The sequence below is a fragment of the Choloepus didactylus genome, chromosome 20 (assembly GCF_015220235.1).
Source record: "Choloepus didactylus isolate mChoDid1 chromosome 20, mChoDid1.pri, whole genome shotgun sequence".
Taxonomy (NCBI): Eukaryota; Metazoa; Chordata; class Mammalia; order Pilosa; family Megalonychidae; genus Choloepus; species Choloepus didactylus.
In genome coordinates, this window is record NC_051326.1 from 19,500,903 (window position 1) to 19,527,167 (window position 26,265).

The 26,265-nt window shown below is 36.1% G+C and overlaps 1 protein-coding gene across 1 annotated transcript in view; it reads left to right on the forward strand.

Annotated features, from left to right (window-relative positions):
* The window catches only part of LOC119516420 (A disintegrin and metallopeptidase domain 3-like), a 133,547-nt gene that overhangs the window by 9,188 nt on the left and 98,094 nt on the right, over positions 1 to 26,265 (forward strand). Inside the window, exons 3-5 of the mRNA XM_037812771.1 lie at positions 11,562 to 11,640; positions 22,378 to 22,454; positions 22,892 to 23,069. Coding sequence (XP_037668699.1) covers positions 11,562 to 11,640; positions 22,378 to 22,454; positions 22,892 to 23,069 — 334 coding nt within the window. The remainder of the gene's footprint in view (positions 1 to 11,561; positions 11,641 to 22,377; positions 22,455 to 22,891; positions 23,070 to 26,265) is intronic.

A 26,265-nucleotide genomic window follows, 5' to 3' on the forward strand; every position in this document is an offset into this window, starting at 1 on the left:
TTCCATTTCTTCTAGATTATTAGTTTTGTTGACATACAATATTCATAATAATTCTCTTATAACCCTTTTTATTCCTGTAAAGTCAGTAATGATATCACCATTTACTTTTTTTTTTTTTTTTTTTAAATTCAGTTTTATTGAGATATATTCACATATCATACAATCATCCATGGTGTACAATCAACTGTTCACAGTACCATCTTACAGTTGTGCATTCATCACCCCAATCTATTTTTTTTTAAATCTTCATTTTATTGAGATATATTCACATACCACGCAGTCATACAACACAAATCGTACTTTCGATTGTTTACAGTACCATTACATACTGGTACATTCATCACCCAAATCAATCCCTGACACCTTCATTAGCACACACACAAAAATAACAAGAATAATAATTAGAGTGAAAAAGAGCAATTGAAGTAAAAAAGAACACTGGGTACCTTTGTCTGTTTGTTTCCTTCCCCTATTTTTCTACTCATCCATCCATAAACTAGACAAAGTGGAGTGTGGTCCTTATGGCTTTCCCAATCCCATTGTCACCCCTCATAAGCTACATTTTTATACAGCTGTCTTCGAGATTCATGGGTTCTGGGTTGTAGTTTGATATTTTCGGGTATCCACCACCAGCTACCCCAATTCTTTAGAACCTAAAAAGGGTTGTCTAAAGTGTGCATAAGAGTGCCCACCAGAGTGACCTCTCGGCTCCTTTTGGATTCTCTCTGCCACTGAAGCTTATTTCATTTCCTTTCACATCCCCCTTTTGGTCAAGAAGATGTTCTCCATCCCACGATGCCAGGTCTACATTCCTCCCCGGGAGTCATATTCCACGTTGCCAGGGAGATTCACTCCCCTGGGTGTCTGATCCCACGTAGGGGGGAGGGCAGTGATTTCACCTTTCAAGTTGGCTTAGCTAGAGAGACAGGGCCACATCTGAGCAACAAAGAGGCATTCGGGAGGAGGCTCTTAGGCACAACCATAGGGAGGCCTAGCCTCTCCTTTGCAGCAACCGTCTTCCCTAGGGTAAAACCTGTGGTAGAGGGCTCAACCCATCAAACCACCAGTCCCCTATGTCTGTGGTCATGTTAGCAACCATGGAGGTGGGGTAGGCGAATAACCCTGCATTCTCCACAGGCTCCTCAAGGGGGCACTACATCTTTTTTTTTTTTTCCCTTGTTTTTCTTTTCTTTTCTTTTTTTTTTAACTTTCCCTTCTTTTTTAAATCAACTGTATGAAAAAAAAGTTAAAAAAAAAGCAAACATACAATAAAAGAACATTTCAAAGAGACCATAACAAGGGAATAAGAAAAAGACAACTAACCTAAGATAACTGCTTAACTTCCAACATGTTCCTACTTTACCCCAAGAAAGTTACCTAATATAGAAACATTTCTGTGAACTTGCTCCTACTATATCCATCAGAAATTAACAGACCATAGTCATTCCTGGGCATCCCCAGAACGTTAAATAGCTTATCTGTTCTTCTTGGATTATTGTTCCCCCTTCCTTAATTGCTCTCTATTGCTAGTTCCCCTACATTCTACATTATAAGCCATTTGTTTTACATTTTTCAAAGTTCACATTAGTGGTAGCATATAATATTTCTCTTTTTGTGCCTGGCTTATTTCGCTCAGCATTATGTCTTCAAGGTTCATCCATGTTGTCATATGTTTCACCAGATCGTTCCTTCTTACTGCCGCGTAGTATTCCATCGTGTGTATATACCACATTTTATTTATCCACTCATCTGTTGAAGGACATTTGGGTTGTTTCCATCTCTTGGCAATTGTGAATAATGCTGCTATGAACATTGGCGTGCAGATATCTGTTCGTGTCACTACTTTCTGATCTTCCGGGTATATACCGAGAAGTGCAATCGCTGGATCGAATGGTAACTCTATATCTAGTTTTCTAAGGAACTGCCAGACTGACTTCCAGAGTGGCTGAACCATTATACAGTCCCACCAACAGTGAATAAGAGTTCCAATTTCTCCACATCCCCTCCAGCATTTGTAGTTTCCTGTTTGTTTAATGGCAGCCATTCTAACCGGTGTTAGATGGTATCTCATTGTGGTCTTAATTTGCATCTCTCTAATAGCTAGTGAAGCTGAACATTTTTTCATGTGTTTCTTGGCCATTTGTATTTCCTCTTCAGAGAACTGTCTTTTCATATCTTTTGCCCATTTTATAATTGGGCCGTCTGTACTATTGTCATTGAGTTGTAGGATTTCTTTATATATGCAAGATATCAGTCTTGTAAGATACATGGTTTCCAAAAATTTTTTCCCATTGAGTTGGCTGCCTCTTTACCTTTTTGAGAAATTCCTTTGAGGTGCAGAAACTTCTAAGCTTGAGGAGTTCCCATTTATCTATTTTCTCTTTTGTTGCTTGTGCTTTGGGTGTAAAGTCTAGGAAGTGGCCGCCTAATACAAGGTCTTGAAGATGTTTTCCTACATTATCTTCTAGGAGTTTTATGGTACTTTCTTTTGTATTGAGATCTTTGGTCCATTTTGAGTTAATTTTTGTGTAGGGGGTGAGGTAGGGGTCCTCTTTCATTCTTTTGGATATGGATATCCAACTCTCCCAGCCCCATTTGTTGAAAAGACCATTATGACTCAGTTCAGTGACTTTGGGGGCCTTATGAAAGGTCAGTCGGCCATAGATCTGAGGGTCTATCTCCGAATTCTCAATTCGATTCGATTGATCTATATGTCTATCTTTGTGCCAGTACCATGCTGTTTTGGCAACTGTGGCTTTATAATAAGCTTCAAAGTCAGGGAGTGTAAGTCCTCCCACTTTGTTTTTCTTTTTTAGAGTGTCTTTAGCAATTTGAGGCATCTTCCCTTTCCAAATAAATTTGATAACTAGCTTTTCCAAGTCTGCAAAGTAGGTTGTTGGAATTTTGATTGGGATTGCATTGAATCTGTAGATGAGTTTGGGTAGAATTGACATCTTAATGACATTTAGTCTTCCTATCCATGAACATGGAATATTTTTCCATCTTTTAAGGTCCCCTTCTATTTCTTTTAGTAGAGTTATGTAGTTTTCTTTGTATAGGTCTTTTACATCTTTGGTGAAGTTTATTCCTAGGTACTTGATTTTTTTAGTTGCTATTGAAAATGGTATCTTTTTCTTGAGTGTCTCTTCAGTTTGTTCATTTCTAGCATATAGAAACATTACTGACTTATGTGCATTAACCTTGTATCCCGCTACTTTGCTAAATTTGTTTATTAGCTCTAGTAGCTGTATCGTCTATTTCTCAGGGTTTTCTAGATATAAGATCATATCATCTGCAAACAATGACAGTTTTACTTCTTCTTTTCCAATTTGGATGCCTTTTATTTCTTTGTCTTGCCGGATTGCCCTGGCTAGCACTTCCAGCACAATGTTGAATAACAGTGGTGACAGCGGGCATCCTTGTCTTGTTCCTGATCTTAGAGGGAAGGGTTTCAGTCTCTCACCATTGAGTACTATGCTGGCTGTGGGTTTTTCATATATGCTCTTTATCATGTTGAGGAAGTTTCCTTCAATTCCTACCTTTTGAAGTGTTTTTATCAAAAACGGATGTTGGATTTTGTCAAATGCTTTTTCAGCATCTATTGAGATGATCAATTGATTTTTCCCTTTTGACTTGTTAATGTGTTGTAATACATTGATTGATTTTCTTATGTTGAACCATCCCTGCTTGCCTGGAATAAACCCCACTTGGTCATGGTGTATGATTTTTTTAATGTGTCTTTGGATTCGATTTGCAAGTATTTTGTTGAGGATTTTTGCATCTATATTCATTAGGGAGATTGGCCGGTAGTTTTCCTTTTTTGTAACATCTTTGCTTGGTTTTGGTATTAGATTGATGCTAGCTTCATAAAATGCGTTAGGTAGTGTTCCATTTTCTTCAATGTTTTGAAAGAGTTTGAGTAAGATTGGTGTCAGTTCTTTCTGGAAAGTTTGGTAGAATTCCCCTGTGAAGCCATCTGGCCCTGGGCATTTATTTGTGGGAAGATTTTTGATGACTGATTGGATCTCTTTGCTTGTGATGGGTTGGTTGAGGTCTTCTATTTCTTCTCTGGTCAGTCTAGGTTGTTCATATGTTTCCAGGAAATTGTCCATTTCCACTACATTATCCAGTTTGTTGCCATACAGTTGTTCATAGTATCCTCTTATAATTTTTTTAATTTCTTCAGGATCTGCAGTTATGTCACCTTTTTCATTCATTATTTTGTTTGTATGGGTCTTCTCTCTTTTTGATTTTGTCAGTCTAGCTAGGGGCTTGTCAATCTTGTTGATCTTCTCAAAGAACCAACTTTTGTTGATATTTATCCTCTCTATTGTTTTTTTGTTCTCTATGTCATTTATTTCTGCTTTAATCCTTGTTATATCTTTTCTTGTACTTGGTTTAGGATTGGTTTGCTGTTCATTTTCTAGCTTCTTCAGTTGATCCATTAGTTCTTTGATTTTGGCTCTTTCTTCCTTTTTAATATATGCGTTTAGTGCTATAAATTTCCCCCTTAGCACTGCTTTTGCTGCATCCCATAGGTTTTGGTATGTTGTGTTCTCATTTTCATTCGTCTCTATATATTTAGCAATTTCTCTTGCTATTTCTTCTTTAACCCACTGATTGTTTAGGAGTGTGTTGTTTAACCTCCAGGTATTTGTGAATTTTCTAAGTCTCTGATGGTTATTGACTTCTAATTGTATTCCATTGTGGTCAGAGAATGTGCTTTGAATAATTTCAATCTTTTTAAATTTATTGAGGCTTGTTTTATGTCCCAGCATATGATCTATTCTGGAGAAAGTTCCATGAGCACTAGAAAAGTATGTGTATCCTGGTGATTTGGGATGTAATGTCCTGTATATGTCTGTTAAATCTAATTCATTTATCAGATTGTTTAGGTTTTCAGTTTCCTTATTGGTCTTCTGTCTGGTTGATCTATCTATAGGAGAGAGTGATGTGTTGAAGTCTCCCACAATTATTGTGGAAACATCAGTTGCTTCCTTTAGTTTTGCCAGTGTTTCTCTCATGTATTTTGTGGCACCTTGATTGGGTGCATAGACATTTACGATTGTTATTTCTTCTTGCTGAATTGCCCCTTTTATTAGTATGTAGTGGCCTTCTTTGTCTCTCAAAACATCCCTGCATTTGAAGTCTATTTTATCTGAGATTAATATTGCTACACCTGCTTTCTTTTGGCTGTAGCTTGCATGAAATATTTTTTCCATCCTTTCACTTTCAGTTTCTTTGTGTCCCTGTGTCTAAGATGAGTCTCTTGTATGCAACATATTGATGGTTCATTTTTTTTGATCCATTCTGCGAATCTATATCTTTTAATTGGGGAGTTTAATCCATTTACATTCAACGTTATAACCGTGACGGCATTTCTTGAATCAGCCATCTTATCCTTTGGTTTATGTTTGTCATATTTTTCCCCTCTGTCTATTAATATCCTTTATTGTACCCATACCGAATCTCTTTAGTACTGAACCTTTCTCCAAGACTCTCTGTCCTTTCTTTGTTTCTCTGTCTGTAGGGCTCCCTTTAGTATCTCCAGTAGGGCAGGCCTCTTGTTAGCAAATTCTCTCAGCATTTGTTTGTCTGTGAAAAATTTAAGCTCTCCCTCTAATTTGAAGGAGAGCTTTGCTGGATAAAGTATTCTTGGCTGGAAATTTTTCTCACTCAGAATTTTAAATATATCGTGCCACTGCCTTCTTGCCTCCATGGTGGCTGCTGAGTAGTCACTACTTAGTCTTATGCTGTTTCCTTTGTATGTGGTGAATTGCTTTTCTCTTGCTGCTTTCAGAACTTGCTCCTTCTCTTCTGTGTTTGACAGTGTGATCAGTATATGTCACGGAGTGGGTTTATTTGGATTTATTCTATTTGGGGTTCGCTGAGCATTTATGATTTGTGTATTTATGTTGTTTAGAAGATTTGGGAAGTTTTCCCCAACAATTTCTTTGAATACTCTTCCTAGACCTTTACCCTTTTCTTCCCCTTCTGGGACACCAATGAGTCTTATATTTGGACGTTTCATATTATCTATCATATCCCTGAGGTCCATTTCGATTTTTTCAATTTTTTTCCCCATTCTTTCTTTTATGCTTTCATTTTCCATTCTGTCATCTTCGAGGTCACTGATTCGTTGTTCAACTTCCGCTAGTCTTGTACTATGAGTGTCCAGAATCTTTTTAATTTGGTCAACAGTTTCTTTAATTTCCATAAGATCATCCATTTTTTTATTTAGTCTTGCAGTGTCTTCTTTATGCTCTTCTAGGGTCTTCTTGATTTCCTTTGTCTCCCATACTATGGTCTCATTGTTCATCTTTAGTTCTTTGAGTAGCTGCTCTAGGTGCTGTGTCTATTCTGATCTTTTGATTTGGGTGCTTGGGCTTGGGTTATCCATATCGTCTGGTTTTTTCATATGGTTTATAATTTTCTGTTGTTTTTGGCCTCTTGGCATTTGCTGAACTTGATAGGGTTCTTTTAGGGTTTGTAGACCAATTGAAGTCCTTATCTCTAATTTATCAGATCTACAGCTTCATGGAGTACACTTTCTCTAACTAACCAGCAGGTGGCGTCCACGAGCCACCTGTTCTCCACAAGCAAGTTCTCCCCTGCTTAGCCTTTTTGGTGAGTGGGGGAGTGAGTCTTGTGGGGCCCAATTGGTGTACCAAGCTTGCGTGTGTAGTTGGTGTTGCCTGCCCTGTATGTGGGGCGTGTTTCTGGGCAGTCTGGGAGTGGGGGTGGCCCTAACAATCAAATCTCCCTGATGATCCTAGAGTTTTAAAGCTGCTGCAATAGTCTAATCCTTCAGTTCAGTCCTGCCACAGTTTGTCTCTGCCACTGACCCACAAGTCTTTGGTATTGGCGTATGGCTCCTGAGACTTGCAAGTGGGCCCCTCTTCCAGGCTGTGCACCCCGGGTCCTCTGTTGAGGGATGACTGTGCTATGTCACAGGTGAGTGCCGTCCCCCCAGGGCAGTTCTGGGCTGCTGGGCTGTGTAGGGAGGCTCCCAGTGTGCTGAAATGATGGCTGAATGGGGCTTTGTTAATTCACATTGCTCCACCTTCCCAACTCTGGGACAGTCAGCTGAGGTTGAAGGGAAGGCTAATGTCCACGCCCAGTTTTGTGGTGTGTGCCTGTTATTTGAAGCACTTCCGTCACACTGGGTTGTCTGGGGCAGTTCTGGGCTATGGGGCTGGCGATGGGCAGGAGTGTTTCCTGTCCACCAGGATGATGGCTGTGAGCGGACATCCCCCTTTTCTTGGGAAGTTGTGGTGTTTAGTGAATTTTCTCAGCCACTGGATTATTGTGTTTTGTCTCAGAGCTCTCCTAGTTCTGCTCTTGTCTTGACCTGCCCAAATTGCAAGTCTTTGAAGCTTTCTGTATGGGCTTCTTAGAGTAATTGTTTTAGAAAAAGAAAAAAGGATTAAAAAAAAAAAAAAAAAAAAAGGGCCCTCCTCAGAGATCTAATGGGTTATTGAAATGCTAAGAGACAAAGCAACCAGGGCCATTAAGGAAAGGTCCACAGGGCAGAGAGATCAGCTTTTCTTCGGGATTTGCATATGCGCCTCAGGGCTCTTCCCCTTTCTATGTTCACCAGAACTCCAAAAATCCTCCGCTTTTATTTTGGAGTTTTTCGTGTTGTTTTTTTTTCTCTGTGCCTGTCTCCTCTCTGCTGGGCTGGCTGCTCTCAGATTCTCTGGTGTCTGGTCTCAGTCTATCTATGGTTGGAGTTTGGATCAGTAGAATGAGTTTCCGATAAGGGCTGCCACTGCAGTTTTCCCTTCTCCTTCCCGGAGCTGACAGCCCCTCCTCCCACGGGACTGAGCCTGGCAGGGAGGGGCGCGGGTCCCCTGGCCGCAAAGACTTACAGATTTCGCTGATCTCAGCAGTTCGACGTTTTCATGAGTGTTGTATGAAGTATGCCCAAAGGCAGATTGCTCTGTGGTGTCCAGTCCACGCAGTTCCTGGCTTTCTACCTACTTTCCTGGAGGAGTAACTAAAACATACAGCTCACCAGTCTGCCATCTTGCCCCGCCCCCCACCATTTACTTTGTGATTTTAGTTTTTTACATATATTTTTCTTTTATCTTTGCCAGTCCAGATAAAAGTTTGTCAATTGTATTGATTTTTTTCAAAGAATCAACTTTTTTGTATTGTTTATGCACAGAATTGTTTTATATTCTCTATTTCATTTATCTCTTAATCTTAATTCTTTTTCTATTAACTTTGAGTTTACTTTGCTCTTCTTTTTCTAGTTCCTAAAGATGTAAAATAGGGTCATTAATTAAGATTGCCTCTTCTTTTCTCATATAGGCTTTCTTATCTATAAATTTATCCCTGAGTATTGTCTTTTCCTTATCCTACAAGTTTTGGTATGTTGTGTCTTTGTTTTCATTTCTCCGTAAGTATTTTCTAACTTACTTTGTAATTTCTTCTTTAACCCATTCATTGTTTAAGAGTGTGCTGTTTAATTTCCACATATTTGTAAATTTTCCAGTTTTCACTTTATCATTGACTTCTAGCATCATTCCATTGTGGTCAGACAGACCACTTTTTTTTCTTTATTAGAGAAGTTGTGGGTTTACAGAAAAATCATGCATAGCGTACAAGATTCTCATATACCACCCTAATAGTAACAGTTTGCCTTGGTGTGGAATATTAGTTACAATTGATGAGAGCAAGTTTTTATAATTGTTCTGTTTACTATAGTCTCTGGTTTCACTTAGGGTTCACTCTTTGTGTAGTACCATGGATTTTTTTTTAAAAAATATTCTGTTACCTTATGTACAATCTAACATTGTCCCTTTAATCACATTTGGATGTATATTACAGTGCTCCCCTCAAGAGCTCTGTTATTTTGGGAGAGAAATAAGAAAACACAATTGGCAAGCTTTGGTGACTAATTGGGTTTAAGGCAGAGGAACGATGTCTCCTGGAGTGTGACTTGGTAGCTAGATTAATGGGTGTCCTAATATCTAAAATCAGAATTTAGGGAAAGCTTATAGTTCAAGATATGGTCTGCACATGCATATTTAACTTCTGCTGCCTTGTTAATTGCCACTGAAATGATGAGAAGAGGTTGGCAGAATGGATAAAAAAATGTGACCCATCTAGATGTCGTCTATAGCAGATTCACCTTAAATTCAGAGATACAAGTAGGCTGAAAGTGAAAGGATGGGGAAAAATATACTATGCAAGTAGTAATGAAAAGAGAGCTGGGGCAGTGTTCTAGTTTGCTAATGCTGCCGGAATGCAAAACACCAAAATGGATTGGCTTTTATGAAAGGGGGTTTATTTGGTTACACAGTTACAGTCTTAAGGCCATAAAGTGTCCAACGTAACACATCAACAATCTCTGGAAGATGGCCAGTGGCGTTTGGAAAACCTTTTAGCTGGGAGGGCATGTGACTGGCATCTGCCCCAGAGTTCTGGTTTCAAAATGGCTTCCTCCCAGGATGTTCCTCTAGGCTATAGCTCCTCAAAATGTCACTCTTAGTTGCTCTTGGGGCGTTTTTCCTCTCTTAGCTTCTCCGGAGCAAAAGTCTGCTGTCAAAGGCCATCTCCAAAATGTCTCTGTAAACTGCAGCTCCTCTCTCAGCTCCTGTGTGTTCTTCAAAGTGCCCCTCTTGGCTGTAGCAAGCTCGCTCCTTCTGTCTGAGCCTATATAGTACTTCAATAAGCTAATCAAGGCCCATGCTGAATGGGCAGGGCCACATCTCCTTGGAAATTATCTATCAGAGCTATCACCTACAGTTGGGCGGGTCATGTCACCATGGAAACAACCTAATCCAAAATTGCCAGCTTAATCAACACTAGTACATCTGCCCCCACAACATTGCATTTAAGAATATGGCTTTTTCTGGGGACATAATATATACAAACTGGTACACCTTCCTTTTTGTTGTTTATATTTTTAAGTGGAATGTTGATTTTCTTTGACTGTTCATTTGATTTTTTTTTTATCCTTTCAGTTTTTAAGCCATATTGTTTTGTTGTTTAATGTAGAAGCACAAAAGTATTAACTTTTTAAAAATATTCATTTTATTGAGATATATTCATATACCATGCATTCATACAAAACAAATTGTACATTCAGTTGTTCACAGTACCATTACATAGTTGTGCATTCATCACCAAAATCAATCCCTGACACCTTCATTACCACACACACAAAAATAACAAGAATAATAATTAAAGTGAAAAAGAGCAGTTAAAGTAAAAAAGAACACTGGGTGCCTTTGTTTGTTTGTTTGTTTGTTTTACTCCTTCCCCCATTTTTCTACTCATCCATTCATAAACTAGACAAAGGGGAGTGTGGTCCTTATGGCTTTCCCAATCCCATTGTCACCCCTTATAAGCTACATTTTTAAAAGTATTAACTTTTGAGGGCCGAAGTTGAATAAACTTCCAAATTAGAGTGTTATCTTTTAACTGTGCTTGTCATGATGTCTCTTAGGTGTTCTGCCTATAATTCCTTTTTACTGGGAATGCTTCTGGATTCTCAGTTCTACCACTTCCATCTGTATGCTACTGCTTATTAAAATGTGACTGTCCTTGTGCCAGAATTCATTATCCAGGCTATTCTGAGTTTTTCCTTGAATATGTGTGAAATGTGACTTGATAAATAGTAGCTTTTCTTTGGGCAGCTCTCAGGGCAATCATATTCTGTTATTTGAAGTGAGGAAAAGGAAAAGTAGTCAGCAATGAGAGAAAATGAAGCAGTTATGAAGAAAGAAGTAGTGGTTAAAGAAAATACTCTGTGAGTGTTTCTTTTAGACTGTCCTTGAACTGCCTCCCAGTATTTTGAATCCTTGAAAAATTCTGGTAAATTACTGTAGTAGACTGTTTTATAATAGTAACTATCCCCCTGTAAGAGGATTATACATACCAACCACGTTGATGTCAGATTTGCCTATGGAAATTGTTTGGCTAATGAATTTGAAGATGATAGTAATATCCCTCTTCTGCTCAATGGCATTAAGAACTGTTGTGTTCTTCAATTTCTCACTGCCACAAGAAAGGCATGTTTCAGGAAGCAGCCATGCCTTTTTCTAGAATCCAGAATGAAGGCAGCCTGTAGTTGAACCTTCAGTAAACTGGCGAGGAACATTCATTGTTGTTTTAAGGCACTGAGATTTTTGAGGTTTTTTTTACCAAAGCACAACTTCACGCAAAACTAATACAAAAACAATTTTGTTTTGTTTTTGTTTTTATCAAGCCATTGCTACTTGTTTCCAAATATTATATTAACTGTCATATTTATGCCATGATAAAGGTTTATCAATGGTTGAGTCTAAAATGGGGACTCTGTAAGCCTTGGCTATGTATGTTATTTGGTTACTTTGAATTCATTCTACTGTCCATTTTGGTTTCTGGTTATACTGGTTATTAAGTTTTCTTATATACACAATTTTCTATCACAAATCAAGTTAGATAATAGAGAGTTTAGATATTTGGGCACATAAATTTGAAAGTAAAGTTTGTTTAATTTCGTTATTCTGAAAGTTAATTTATTCATGATATTATTACAATGAGATGTCATTATTTTGATTGTATAGGTCTTTTTTACACCCTCTTTTCTTGGTGTATTCATACAACAAATCAGGAATATTGCATCCCGATTATTCATTTATTAAGGTAAGTTTTAGTTTCTGCTTTGTAGATTTACAAATTCATTGTGGTTAGAGTGCCATTGCTTAGGAAGGAAAAGAATGCTTTATACTGCACAGAATTATTCAGAAACAGATTATAGATTTAAACAAAATCTGGCAATTTCTATGGTAGTACATTGAACAAAAAACTACATTTTTTTTCTGGAACTCAGGAATCACTTATCCAAAAAAGACTTTAAATTATATCTGGAATAAGTAGTAGGAGTTTGAGAGACAGAGAAATATGTGGGATGGGTCTAATTGATATGTGCCAGGACCTAACCAGTAGAAAAAATGTGGATGTTACTTCATAGAAAGACAACAGGGAAATGGTGAGACTGAAGATGTAAAAGCAGATTTGGTCCAGATTCTGAATAGTTTTACATATGAAACATAGGAATCTGAATTGTATCCAAAAGACAGATGGGAGTCAAGACATTTTTGAAAGCTTAGCTTTAGTCTGTAAGCTGTTTATATTGCCAGAACAGGTGATTGGAAAGAAGCAGAAGCAAGATTTGTTATATTCTATTGTTATATTGCAACTGAGAGACGATGAAATTAAAAATATGGTAAACTGTTCAAGATTGCCCTCCCTACCACATGTAAGTACAGAGCAGAAAAAAATTCATGATGCACATGTTTTCAGACATGTGACAATAGGAGAATCAGAAAGTCTTTCACTGAGAGAAAAGAATATGAAGGTGATTCTCAGAAAGTGAAGCTTTGTTCTCTGCCTGGGGATATTGCCTTGAACACAGTACAGGTAGGTGGAACCAAGCAGAACTCTGAGAATTTGGAGTTCAGGGATGCTGAAATAGTTGGAACTTGCAAGGCATGGTACCAGAGATGAAGGGACTATCAGATGTTTGTTTTTCTGGGGGAGGGAAGGGGAGGGAAACAGTCATATATACTTGACCAACAGTTAGGCTGTACATGTGCTGGTAAGACTCTACTGAAGGGTGGAGAACAAAGTGGAGACACTAGAGGTCAAACATTATTGGAAGATGTTGCGCTTTCTTTTCAGGCAGAATAGAGGAAAATTTTTAATATCCCAGGCATTCAGCTGAGACCATAAAGACCAATCCTAGAGCAAAGGCTACTCTTGACACCCACTCTTCCTCACCCCAAAGCCTAAAACTCAGTTTTGTATCAAGTAGTCACCATTAAATTAACTGCTTTCTAATACAAAACACATTTCTCAATAAAGGGATAAGCATGGTTGAGATTCCTTAAAAAATCAAGTGCAGAGTCTATCGACAACCAACCAACCAAACAAACAAACAAAAACAACAAGGTACAAAGAAAAAGGAAAATGTGAGCAAAATTATATATATATGTGTGTGTATATATATATAAAAATATATATGCACACACACATTATGTGTGTACTTTGAGAAATAACCCAGATTTGATAAAACCTATAAAGTAACTTCTATAAATATGTCCACAGATAATGAAAAATATAATCATAATGAGTGAACAAATAGGTGAGGAATCTGATCAGAAAAATGGGAAATAATAAGAAATGAATTCTAGGTTGGAGGATCTAAGATGGCGGCATAGAGAGGAGTGGAAGCTAAGAAGTCCCCCTGGAACAACTAAAAAAAACCAGAAACAACCAGAAGATAATCTGGAATAACTGCGGGGGGACAGACGTGACCATCCACTCATCATACACCAACCTGAATTGGGAGGAATGCCCGAAAACACAGCATAAAATCTGTAAGTAAGAACTGCGGATCCAAATCGGGAGACGCCTCCCCCACAGCCCGAGCTGCAAAGCCTCGTGGTGCCAGAGAGAAGCTCTCTCCCAGCAAGTGAATATAGCTCAGCTGAGCTCCAACTGGGGTTTTAATTAGTGAGTGTGAACTACTCACTATGAGGTACGGATCCCCAACATGCAGACAGAGGCTTTGGGTGACGACTGACCTTGGAGGGCTGGAGGGTCGCCTTGGACTAGCTCTGAAGGGGACTCTCTGTTCCTTTTTTGGCTCAGTGGAGAAAGCCTCAGCCATTTTCAGTTCCCAGTGCTGTGACCCAGACAAGGATATAGCACAGGCAGAGAGAGACCATTGAAATGCTAATGACCTCCCCTTAGGGGGTCTGTCTTCTCTAAGAGGAAAGGGGTGGGGCCCAGCTCTACTACCTGCCTTTCATTCAGAACTTGGGGAAAAACAGCCACACCTCCTTACACCAGCGAAGAATTACAGGCTAACAGGCGCTGCCTGCTGGGCAGAAAAGCACAGTGACTGGAGGCATCACAGGGTGTACCAATTTTTAAGACACACCCTCAGGGAAACCGGATACTGAATATTTCTTCCTTCTGGGACCTGAGCCCATTCTGGTCTGCGGAGGCCTGATTGGGGTAACCAAGGAAACCATGCCTAGACAACAGAAAACTACAACCTACACTAAGAAAAATGAGGTTATGGCCCAGTCAGTAGAACAAACTTGCACTTCAACTGTGATGCAGGAATTGAAACAACTAATAATAAGTCAATTCAAAAAGTTTAGGAAAGATATGGCAAAAGAGCTGAACCATATAATGAAAGCACAGGACGTACATAAGGTAGAATTTGAAAGTTCCAAAAACCAACTGACGGAATCTATGGAAATGAAAGGCACAATGCAAGAGGTGAAAGACACTATGGAAGCATACAACAGCAGATCTCAAGAGACAGAAGAAAATACTCAGGAACTGGAGAACAAGGCACCTGAAAGCCTACACACAAAAGAACAGATAGAGAAAAGAATGGAAAAATATGAGCAATGTCTCCGGGAACTTAAAGACAAAACAAAAAGCAAGAATTTACGTGTCATTGGTGTCTCAGAAGGAGAAGAGAAGGGAAAAAGGGCAGAAGCAATAATAGAGGAAATAATCAATGAAAATTTCCCATCTCTTATGAAAGACATAAAATTACAGATCCAAGAAGCACAGCATACCCCAAACAGAATAGATCTGAATAGGCCTATGTCAAGACACTTAATAATCAGATTATCACATATCAAAGATAAAGAGAGAATCCTGAAAGCAGCAAGAGAAAAGCGATCCATCACATACAAAGGAAGCTTGATAAGACTATGTGCAGATTTCTCAATAGAAACCATGGAGGCAAGAAGGAAGTTGGGTGATATATTTAAGATACTGAAAGAAAAAAATCACCAATCAAGAATCCTATGCCTGGCAAAACTATCCTTCAATATGAGGGAAAGCTTAAAATATTCTCTGACAAACAGACAATGACAGAGTTTGTGAGCAGGAAACCTGCTCTACAGGAAACACTTAAGGAAGCACTGCAGACAGAAAGGAAAAGACAGGAGTGAGAGATTTGGAAAACAATTTTGGGAGATAGTAGCACAGCAATGTAAGTACACTGGACAAAGATGACTGTGAATATAGTTGAAAGAGGAAGGCTGGGACCATGTGGGACACCAGAACAAAAGATGAACGATAAAGACTGGGACTGTGTAACTCAGGGAACCCTAGGATGCTCAACGATTGTAATAAAAGATACAATATGTTTTTACATGACATAGAACAAATGAATGTCAACATTGCAAGGTGTTAAAAATAGGATGGGATTGGGGGAAAATACAATCAATGCAAACTAGAGGTTAGAATTAACAGAAACATTGTATTATGCTTCGTCTAATGTAACAAAGGCAATATACCAAAGCTAAATGCATCTGGGGGATGGGGAATAGGGGACGGGTATGGGACTTCTGGCAGTGGTGATGTTGTCTGACTATTCTACTTTAGGTTAATGTTGTCTTTCCTTTTGTCACCTTCTAGTTATCAAGTTTGTTTGTTTTTCTCTCTTTCTCTTTTCTTTTTCTTTTGTCTCTCTGCCTTCTTTGACTCTTCCTCCATCTTTGTGGAAGAAATGGAGATGTCCCTGTATAGAGGGTGCTCAATACGTAAATATGTGACTATACGGGGAACCAACAATTGTTTACTTAGGATGGAATGTATAGTGTGTGAACAAAACCATCTTAAATGAAATGGGTTGATGAAGAAACCTTGAGGGCACTATATTGAGTGAAATAAGACAGACACATAAAGGCAAATATTGCAGGGTCTCACTGATATTAACTAATTATAATAAGTAAACTCGTAGACATGAAATATAAGTTATCAGGACATAGAAATAAGGCTGAAGAATGGGGAGCAGTTGCTTATTATGAGCAGAATGTTCAACTAGGGTGAACTTAAATATTTGGAAATGGACAGGGGTGATGGTAGCATGTTATGAGAATAACTATCAGTGCTGAAAGGTGTGTGAAGGTGGTGGAAAGGGTAAGCTCAGAGTCACGCATGTCACCAGAACGAAAGTTGGAGGTTAAAAGATGGGAATGTATAAAACCGTGAATCTTGTGGTGGACAATGTCCATGATTAACAGTACAAATATTAGAAATCCCTCTCATGAACTAGAACAAATGTATGTCACTATAACTAGAAGTTAATAATAGAGAGGCATATAGGAAAAAAAAATATACCTATGGCAAACTATATACTACAGTTAGTAGTATTTTAACATTCTTTCATCAACAGTAACAAATGTACTATACCAAAACTATGAATCAATAATGGAGGGGGGTGTGGTTAGGTGTATGGGAGGATCTGAGTGTCTTTTTTCTTTTTGTCTTTTTTTCTTTTCTGGAGTATTGAAAATGTTCTGAAAATTGAAAAAAAATTAACTGTGTTGATCAATGCACAGCTGTATGGTGGTGCCATGGGCAATTGATTGTACCCTTTGGATCTTTGGATAGTTGTATGGTATCTGAACAATCTCAATAAAAAAAATTTAAAAAAAAGAAAAAAATCAATTGGCCATAAATGTAAAAAAATAAAAAAAAAGAATTCTAAACTAATACCTGAAATAAAGAGAAAGGCTCACTTAACGGACTTAATAGCAGATTGGAAGTAGCAAAAGAAGGAGTCATTGAATTTGAGGAACTTGAAGATAGGTAATATACTTCTCACAGTAGTTGATAAAAGCAGATAAAAATAAGTGGTAGAGGATTTGAACAACCTTATCAACCAAATTGACCTAATTTATATTAATAGGATAGTAAATGCAACACCTGCCATATTCCCATTTTTTCATATTTTCCATGGAATGTACACCAAGATACACCATGTTGGAGACCGTTAAAAAATTTTCAACAAAACTTATAATATGTTCCATGACCATTGTGGAATTAAATTATATATTAAGAACAAACAGATATTTGGAAAACCCACAGATCTTTGGATACTAAACAACAGTAAACTTTATATAACCCATGGGATAAAGAAGAAATCACTAGCGAAATGAGAATTATTTTGTAATGAATGGTGATGAAAACACAACATATCAAAATGTGTGTACTTTGAAAAAAGCAGTGTCTACAAAGCTAGGAAAAGAAGTAGCAAATTGAAAATGGCTCAACTATAATGAAAGAAATAATGTAGAAAAGAGAAGAATTCAATGAAATAGAAAAAAATAAAAGAGGAAATTAACAAGCCAAAATTTTATTCTTTAAAAGGATTAATAAAATTAATAAGACCTAGCAAGACTTATCTAGAATCAGAGAATTCCGTCAATATTAGGGATAAAAGGAAGTATCATTATTTAGTTATACAGAAAATAAATGTTATTAAGGAGTATTATGAAAATTTCATGGCAATAAATTTTATATTTTATATTAAATGGAAAAGTTCCTTTAAAAATCCAATTTACCAAAATTGAGAGAAGAAAAAAATAGAAAATCTTTATCACTTTATATCTGTTAGAGGAATTGAGTTCCTAGGTAGCCTCTTTTACACAAACAGTTCCAGGATTAGATATTCTCATGACAATTTGTTTAGCATTTTAAGACAAAAAAGGAAATTTTTCCAAATTGTCTTTTGAGGCCAGCATAATCCTTATGTCAAAATCTTGAAAAGAAATTACAGGAAAATAAAAGAATATAGCAATACCTCCCATGAATATGGGCATAAAATCCTAAGCCAAAAACCACCAGGTTGAAGCCAGCAAAATAATAAAAGAATAATATATAATCACATAGTTGAATTGATACCAGAAAGGCAAGATTGGTTCAACATTTAGAAATCAATGTAATTTACCACACTTAGAGAATAAAGGTGATCAAAATTATATGATCATGTGAATTGATGTAGAAGATTCATCTGACAAAATTCAATGCCCATTTATTTAAACATTTCTCATAAAACTAGAAATATAAGGGAAATTCTTTAATTTGATAAAGGGTATCTATTAAAAACCTTCTGATAACATCAGACAGAATGGCAACATGTTGAATACATTTCTCTTAAGATGAGGAAAAAGCCAAGGATATCCATTCACCTCAGGTTTACTCAGCATTTTATGGGAGGTCCTTGTCTGTGCAATGGGCAAAATGAAGTATATGAAAGGCATGATTGTCTACATACAAAAATCTAAGGATATTAAAAACCAACTAGAGCACAAATGATTTAGCAGTGTTTCTGGATCCGTGGTCAATATACAAAATCTTTTTTTCTATTTGCTTACAGAAAACAATTAGACGTATAACTAACAAAAACTAATTTAGGATAGAATTGAGCACAAAATAGAAGTAAATGTACAATAGAGATGTACAATTATCTTTATTTTTATTGAAAATATAAAATATTGATGAGATAAACTAAAGACATAAATAAATAAAATACATTCCATGTTCATTTACTGGAATGCTTAATATTATTAAAAATGTTAACACTTCCAAATTATTCTATGGATTAAAAAAAAAGTCCCAGAAAAATCCCAACAACTTTTTTTCATAGAAATTGACAAATGGATTCTAAAATTTGTATGAAAATGTTAAGTTCCTAGACTAGCCAAAACAATTTTGAAAAGGAAGTTCAAAGAAGGAAGAATCATACTATAGTTGAGTGGATACACCAAGTTTCATATATTGGTATTGGTATAATGGGATTTTATTCTGCAACAAAAATGAATTGCTGATTCAGGTACAAACAAAGATGAAACTCCCAAACATTATATTGACTGAAAAAAGTGAAGCATACTATGTGATTCCATTTTTATGAAGTTCTGGTACAGGCAAAACTCACCAATTGATAGAAATCAGATCACTGATGGGAGGGTGAGGTTGGGGAGGCAGCAAGGCAGACTGTCAGTGTACATGAGAAAACTATCTTGGAAGATGGAAATGATCAATTATTTGATTTGGTAGGTGTGTATATTTGTCAAATCTTGAAGACATTTTATTTTATATAAATTATGCTTCAGTGAAGCTTAATGAATTAAAACACTTAAAAATGGAGAAATAAAGGAGTTGGAGAAGAGATGCCAGATTTGAACAGAATTTCTGGAACTGATCGTATTTGCACTGGTAATTCTGTGAGTGATAAAAGAGGGATCCTCAACATTCATTTATCTATAAATTTTAAGCTTCTCATATGGAGTGAGTGCTATTAATATTTGTTTTCTCATAGCACTGTTTCTGACAAATAATATTTGTTGAACTAAATAAAACTGAAATCAAAGATAACTCTGACTCCTCTGGTTTATAAGCCTAGAGGAAGCCATCAATAGAGACTATTCTTGATTGTATATGTGCCAAGCTTGAGATTCTTCTAGCATTTCAAGGAGGATATGCCTACTTTTATTTTTTTTAATTTTATTTTCAAATAATTATAGATTCTCAGAAAGTTGCAAAGAAATATTCAAGGAAGTCTCAGGCACTCTCCGCCTTGCCTCTCCCACTGTTGACATCTTGCATAACTGTAGTACAATGACAAGATCAGGAAATTGACCTTAATATGTTCCACAAAACTGATTCCAATTTCACCGTTATACATGCAGTTATTTGTGCATGTGTGAATATATATATATTTAAGCAACTTTATCACATGTATAGCTTTGTGTTACTACCAATACAATCAAGGTAGAAAATAATCCATCACTACAAGGCTCATTTGTGCCACCTTTATACCCACACCCACTGTTCCCACCACTCCACCTCACTCCCCAATCCCTAACCCCTGGAAACCACTAATCAGGATTTTAGGATTTCAAAGTGATATATTTATAGTGTTTTTTTTAGTCTTTTGCACTGTATAGTTTTCTTAGTTTTTGAAGTATTGCAATTTACACACATATTTATCATAGCCTACTGTTATAGACTTTTTATCGCTTCTAGTGAAGTATTGAAATCTTGCTTTTATTTAGGTCCTTTACTCTCCTCACTTTAAAAATGTAATTGTTTAAATTTTCCTCTACATATATTAATCTTCACATTAGGTGGTGTTATAATTTTTGTTTTAACCATCAAATATGATTACGAAGCTCATGAGGGAGAAAGCAGTCTGTTTTATTTATCCCTTTTTTTACCCATTCTGTTTTTCTTCTTTGCTTATGATATTCCAAGACTTCTTGTGATATTATTTCCATTATTTTTGGAGAGCTTTGGTTAGCCATTCTGTAAGGGTATGTATGATAGTGACAAATCCTCTTAGTTTTTCTTTGTCTGAGAAAGTATTTTTTTCCTTCATTTTTGAAGGATAGATTTGCCAGATATAGAAGTCATGTTTGTACTTGTCTTTCAACACTTAAAAAAATATAGTGTGTTCATGATCTCAGATAAGAAATCTGCTGAAATTCAAATGGTTTTTCTCTGTAAGTAATGCATCATTTCTTTCTAGTTACTGTCAATATTTTGGTTGTCTTTATTTTAATTATGATATTTCTTATAGGGTTACTTTAGTTTCATCCCATTTGTGCTTTCTCCGTTTCTGGTATCTGTATGTTTGTGTTTTGTCAATTTTGCAATGTTTTTAGCCAGTATTTCTTTGAACAGCGTTTCAACCCCACATCCTTTCTCTTCTCTTTATAGGATTCAGATGATAGGTATTTTAGAACTTTTGTTGTTGTCCCAAAGGTCCCCAAGAACCTACGTATTTTTTTTTCAGTCTGTTTTTATTCTTTTTTTTCAGATTGAGTAAATTCTGTTGGTCTGTTCTTTAGTTCATTGATTCTACCCTATGTTATCCCCATTCTACTATTGAGCCTTTCCAGCATGGTTTTTATTTTATCTATTTTATTTTTCCACAATATTTTCATTTGGCTACTTTTTATAACTTTTATTTCTTTGTTGAGATTTTCTATTCTTTCATTAGTTTCAAGATAATTTTTAATTGCTTTTTGAAACAATTTTATTATGGCTGCTTCAAAATGCTGGTTAGATAGTTCCAATATCTAAATCATGTCAATTTTCATTGGTTACCTTTTCTCATTCTAGTTGTGATATTCTTAATTCTTGGTAGGATGAGTGATTTTCAATTGTACCTTTGAAATTTTAGATACTGTTTTAGGAAATTCTTGACCTTATTTTAGAAGGCAGTCACCAACTTAATGTTTAGGTTTCGCATGGGCTATATTTCCAATGACAATTTAGCTTTTGTAGGCTTTGCATTTATATTCTGCTGTGCTTCGTTCTTCTGGCTCTGCTGTAGTTCCTACGCCATCTCTGCTGGTGCAGTTTCCAGGGGCAGAGCCCTTTCCTAGGCTACCTGGTTTTATTAGGCTACCTGCCATTGGATGGTGGTCGGCTTCCCACTCTATATTTTCTGGTACCCCTGGGTGAGGGAAGCACCTATCTTGACAACCCTTTGTTGCTGAGTTGGAATGATGTTGGGAAATATCTCATCATAATCCTCTTCTCCCATTGGGTGCAGGGCCAAGAGCTGCCAAGAATGAAATGGTGTCTGACACTGAGTGGAGGGTTGGGTCCTGGCTCACTTCTACCTCTGGGTGAAAGACTGGTAGCTACTGGGCCTGCTGGCATCTGTACAGGTGGAGGTGACTGCTGCTGTTTGGTGTGAAGCAGGTTATGGATCTCTCTGCCCAGAGTTAGCTAGCTCACCTGTTGTGGGTGGATCAGGCATGCTGCTGCCACCAGATGTTGGGTATAGAATAGGTCAGCCTGTCTGGAATCTACTGATTCTGGGGGCAGATCCGGCTGCTGCTTACAGTGGGGAGGGAATGGGAGATATGCCTAGTTTTGAAATAAGGTGAATTGTCATATATGGTGATGTATGTCTGGTAGTTAATAACATGTAGACAAATTCCTAGGAGAGAATGTGATGACACTCACGTTTTTGTAGTGTATGATTAACAAAGGAATGAGGACTTGTCCTCCCTAAGATCACTTGACTTTAAAGGGAAGGGAAAGAAAAACTCACTGAAACACAAGAGAAACTGGGAAAGATTAGTGCTATGAAAATCAATGGGGGAGAGTGTTCGCACTAAAAATTATCAGTATGATTAAATATTAAATAGAAACCAAGATGTAGAAATGTCAGTTAAGATATTTGGGGGTAACCTAGGGAAAACAAGTGAATATTCATGGCTGAAGTAAAATGAATACTATTAATGACATTGATTCAGCAGTTGTAGGCTATACATTCAGGAAATGTGGCTGAGAAAGAAAAGATGACGCTAGGAAATTAATTTGTTAGAAATTTAGAATTACGGCAAGAATTATTTTGGGGAAGGTGGAAGTCATGAGGGTTAAGAGTAAGAGATTCAAGATAGATGACAAGGAAATGGAATAACTGCTGAATCATGTTAAGGTAATGGCTAAATTTGAATGTTTGATAATAATCTGGGACCTAAAGATAAATACAAATACTTTATTTATAAAGCATTTATAAATGTATCTTCACTTATTTTCTAGGAGCATTGCTTTTATCAAGGATATGTTGCAGAGATTACAAAATCAGTTGTAACGGTTAGCACCTGTTCTGGACTCAGGTAATGGCTTATTCCAAAGATGTACATGATTGAAGATCTTGTGTGACCTTTAGTTTTCAGAAACTTCTTAAAAGATAGAGCCAATGCAAAGAAAATATAGACTTTGATTGTGTTTTTTTTTAAGATACTTTATTTATCCAGTCCTTTTCCTCTTATGAACTGTTCTATTCTCTTAGTCTCTACCCCAGGCTTGTAGTCATCAGATTTTCCCAGAAAAACCTCATACTAGGATTAAGAGTGCTCACAGTTCTTCAACACACTAGAACCACAACTACCATATGCTATAAAAGACACAAGGAGGCATAAAACATGGGTTTAAACTTCAAAGACCTCTAGCATATTTTATAAAATATTTTTATTTAATATTGATTTTTGTTCCACAGTGGGAAGTCTATACTAATTGCCTTTGCTTTTCTTTTTCTGTATTTGAATTTCAGGGGAATATTGCAGTTGGAGAATGTCAGTTATGGCATTGAACCTTTGGAATCTGCTATTACAAATGAGCATATGCTTTATCAAATAAAGAATAATGAAATTGATTTTCCCCCTGTACAAGAAAATTACTCTGTATCCCAATTTGATGATCAATCCTACAGAATTCTTGTGAAATCAAACGTGAGTAACACCCTTTTATGACATCTTTATTTTGCATTATTTTTAATACACTTATTCACATTAAAGTTTCAAAATTTTTAAATTTGACAGATTTAAATGATGTTTATTATATTAAAACCTGTTATAAGGTATTTATTTTAAAATATTTTTATGTTTATTCATAGAATATTTAGAAAATGAAGTAGCTATAGAATATAATTTAAAAGTCATCAGCATTCCTGTAACATATGTCCCTAATTGCATGAATAGGTTGTATTATACACACACACACACACATTCATAATTGCATTGTTACTGAATTTGTGGTCAACTAATATAATGATTCATGAATTTTTAAATTATTACTTTATAAGCATTTTCACTTGCCAATAAATTTTCTTTGTAAAAGTATTATTTCAATAGAAAATTTAAAAATATGAAGAAGGTAAGACAATACATTTGAAATTGTCCCCAAATCCATTATCTAAAGATAGTGCTCTTAGAATTTTGGAGTATTTCTTTCAATCCTTTTCCTATGCCTACATATAAATGTAGATTTATGAAGTAGAGATTTTTATTTTTATTTATTTATTTTATTTATTTTTACCAAAAATGAGCTAACTACATATGCTACTTTGAAATTTATTTTTCTCTATTGAGAATAAAATGCATATTTTTACTTATCATTAAATTATGCTTCATTTATTAATATTGCAAAGTAACTTATATTGTTAACAAATATATTAAAATTATGAAAGATGTGGATATATAAGGAAAAAGTAAAACAGGAATGGACCATAACCCCATTTTCTAGAGGTTAATGCTGTTGTAGTATGCCCTGCTATCATGTTGATGTACTGTATATTCTTTTATACTTTTTAAATTTATATGCATCTATCTGTCTGTATGTATGTCTAACTGTATGTGTCTTTGTGTATATTTGTGTGTAAGCATAAAATATATACATTTTATTATGTCATATTTTGAAAAATGCATGTATTTTCCTTTAATCAGTACATGAGCTTAAAGAATGTACTAAAATTTTTGAATAGTCACACATTTCTTATAACTAATTGCATCTAAGGGTAGGCCACTTTTGACTGTTTGTACAACTTTAATGTGATCATCAGTTGGATAAATAAACATGTATAGATCCATAAATTCTCATCAAAACTGGATCTCACATTAATGAAAAGCAGTACAAAATAATAATGAATGAAACTTTGATTTAATATACAATAAACTCCATCTCACTTTTGCTGTACTTTGCTATTATATATCTTCCCAAGGATGTTGGTATGAGTTCAGGATAAAAATAAACAAACTGACCTTTCAGAAACTTACAAAAATGATCATAAGTCTAAAAAATGACCCCAAACTTCATGCCAGGTCTGGAAACTATCTACCTGATGCAATGCAACATTGGATATGGCTGAAGGTGATTCTTGCAACTGAAATAGAACGTCATATAGTAAACAGAAAAAAAATTAAAGGACTCTGTGAATACTCTTCTGTGATAGGAGGATATGGTTTGAAAGGATGGGCATGTATTGGAAAGACAGATAACACCCCATTTGAAGTCATGTCCCTCCAATCAATCAGCAAAATAGGAAGATTAGAAGAGATACAGACAACTCACATTTGAGAGATAAGAAAACGAAATTAAAGCAACAATATAGGTGATACAATAGGAGTCCCAATAAGAATAATGGAGAAAATTGAAGTTGAATAAATTAACAAAAAAAATCCAAGAAAATTTTTGAGATTTATTTAAGATGACTTTCCAGACTGATAGTAAAAATATAATTTCTCATTATCTTAGTTTCCTAAGCTGCCATAACAAAATACTACAACTGGGTGGCTTGAGACAAAATGTGTACTGTATCACAGATTCAGAGCTTAGAAGTCTGAATTCTAGGTATTGGTAGAGTTGTGCTCCCTCTGACTTCTGTAGGAAAGAATCTGTTTCATGCCTCTTTCCTAGTTTTTGGCAGTGGCATAACTCAGTCTCTGCATCTGTTGTACCATGGCCATCTTCTCCTCCCATGTGTCTGCCTGTCTCCTGTCTCCTTCTTAAAAGGACACTCGTCATATTGGATTAAGGCCCCATCTTATTCCAGTATGTCCTCATTTTAACTTGCCTAATCTCATCTGCAATGACCCTATTTCCAAATAAGGTCACATTCTGAGGTAAGGGGATTAGGGCTTCCACATAACTTTTTGGGGGACACTATCCAATCCATAACACTTACACATGAGAAAGGTGTAATACGTATGAAATTTCCCAACAGTAATATTTGAAGTTGAAGTGCTATGCTACAATTACTTTATCAGGCAAAATTATTACCAGTCTATAATTCAGTACCCAGCTGGCACTTCATAACTGGGATTTTTAATTAGAACTATTTCTTTCCTGCATAATGTGAAAAGTCCTTCCCCAAATACAAACAAACAAACAGAAAAAAAAAGACCCCATCCTATCCCCAGTGACGACAGTGGACAAACACAATCACAACCAAATTCACATAGAATAGCTGCAAAACAGTGAAGTTTAAATCACATTAAAAGATTGTATAAGAGGTTGTCCTCAAACTGTATTATTCATAAGAATCAATATTAGGTTAAATAGCAGTAGGTTTTGAAGTAAATAATAGGTTGTCTATAAGAAACCCACTTTAAATATAAAAGTACAGATAAATTAAAGGGGTGGAGAAAGATATACTACACTAACACTAATCAAAAGAAAGCTGGAGTAGCTATATTAGTTTCAGAAAGAGCAGATTTCCGAGTAAGGAAAATTATCAGAAATAAAGAAGAGTATTACTTAATGATAAAGGGATAAAATCTTCAAGAAAGCATAATAATCTTTAATGTGTATGCACTTACCACTGGAGCATCAAATTTTGTGAGGCACAGCCAATAGGATTTCAAGGAGAAATAGACAAATATAGTATTTTTGTTGGAGACTGCCACATCTTCTCTTAGTAATTGACAACCAGCAGGAAGAAAGTCAGTAATCAGTAAGGAGATAGTTAAACTGAGCAGCATCATCAATAAATTGGATCTAATTGACAATTACAGAACACTGTATCCAACAACTCAATGCACATTCTTCTAAGTTTCACATGTAGCATTCACCAAGACAGACCGCATCTTGGACCATAAAACACATTTTAAGAAATATAAAAGAAGAGAAGCATACATAGTATGCTTTCAA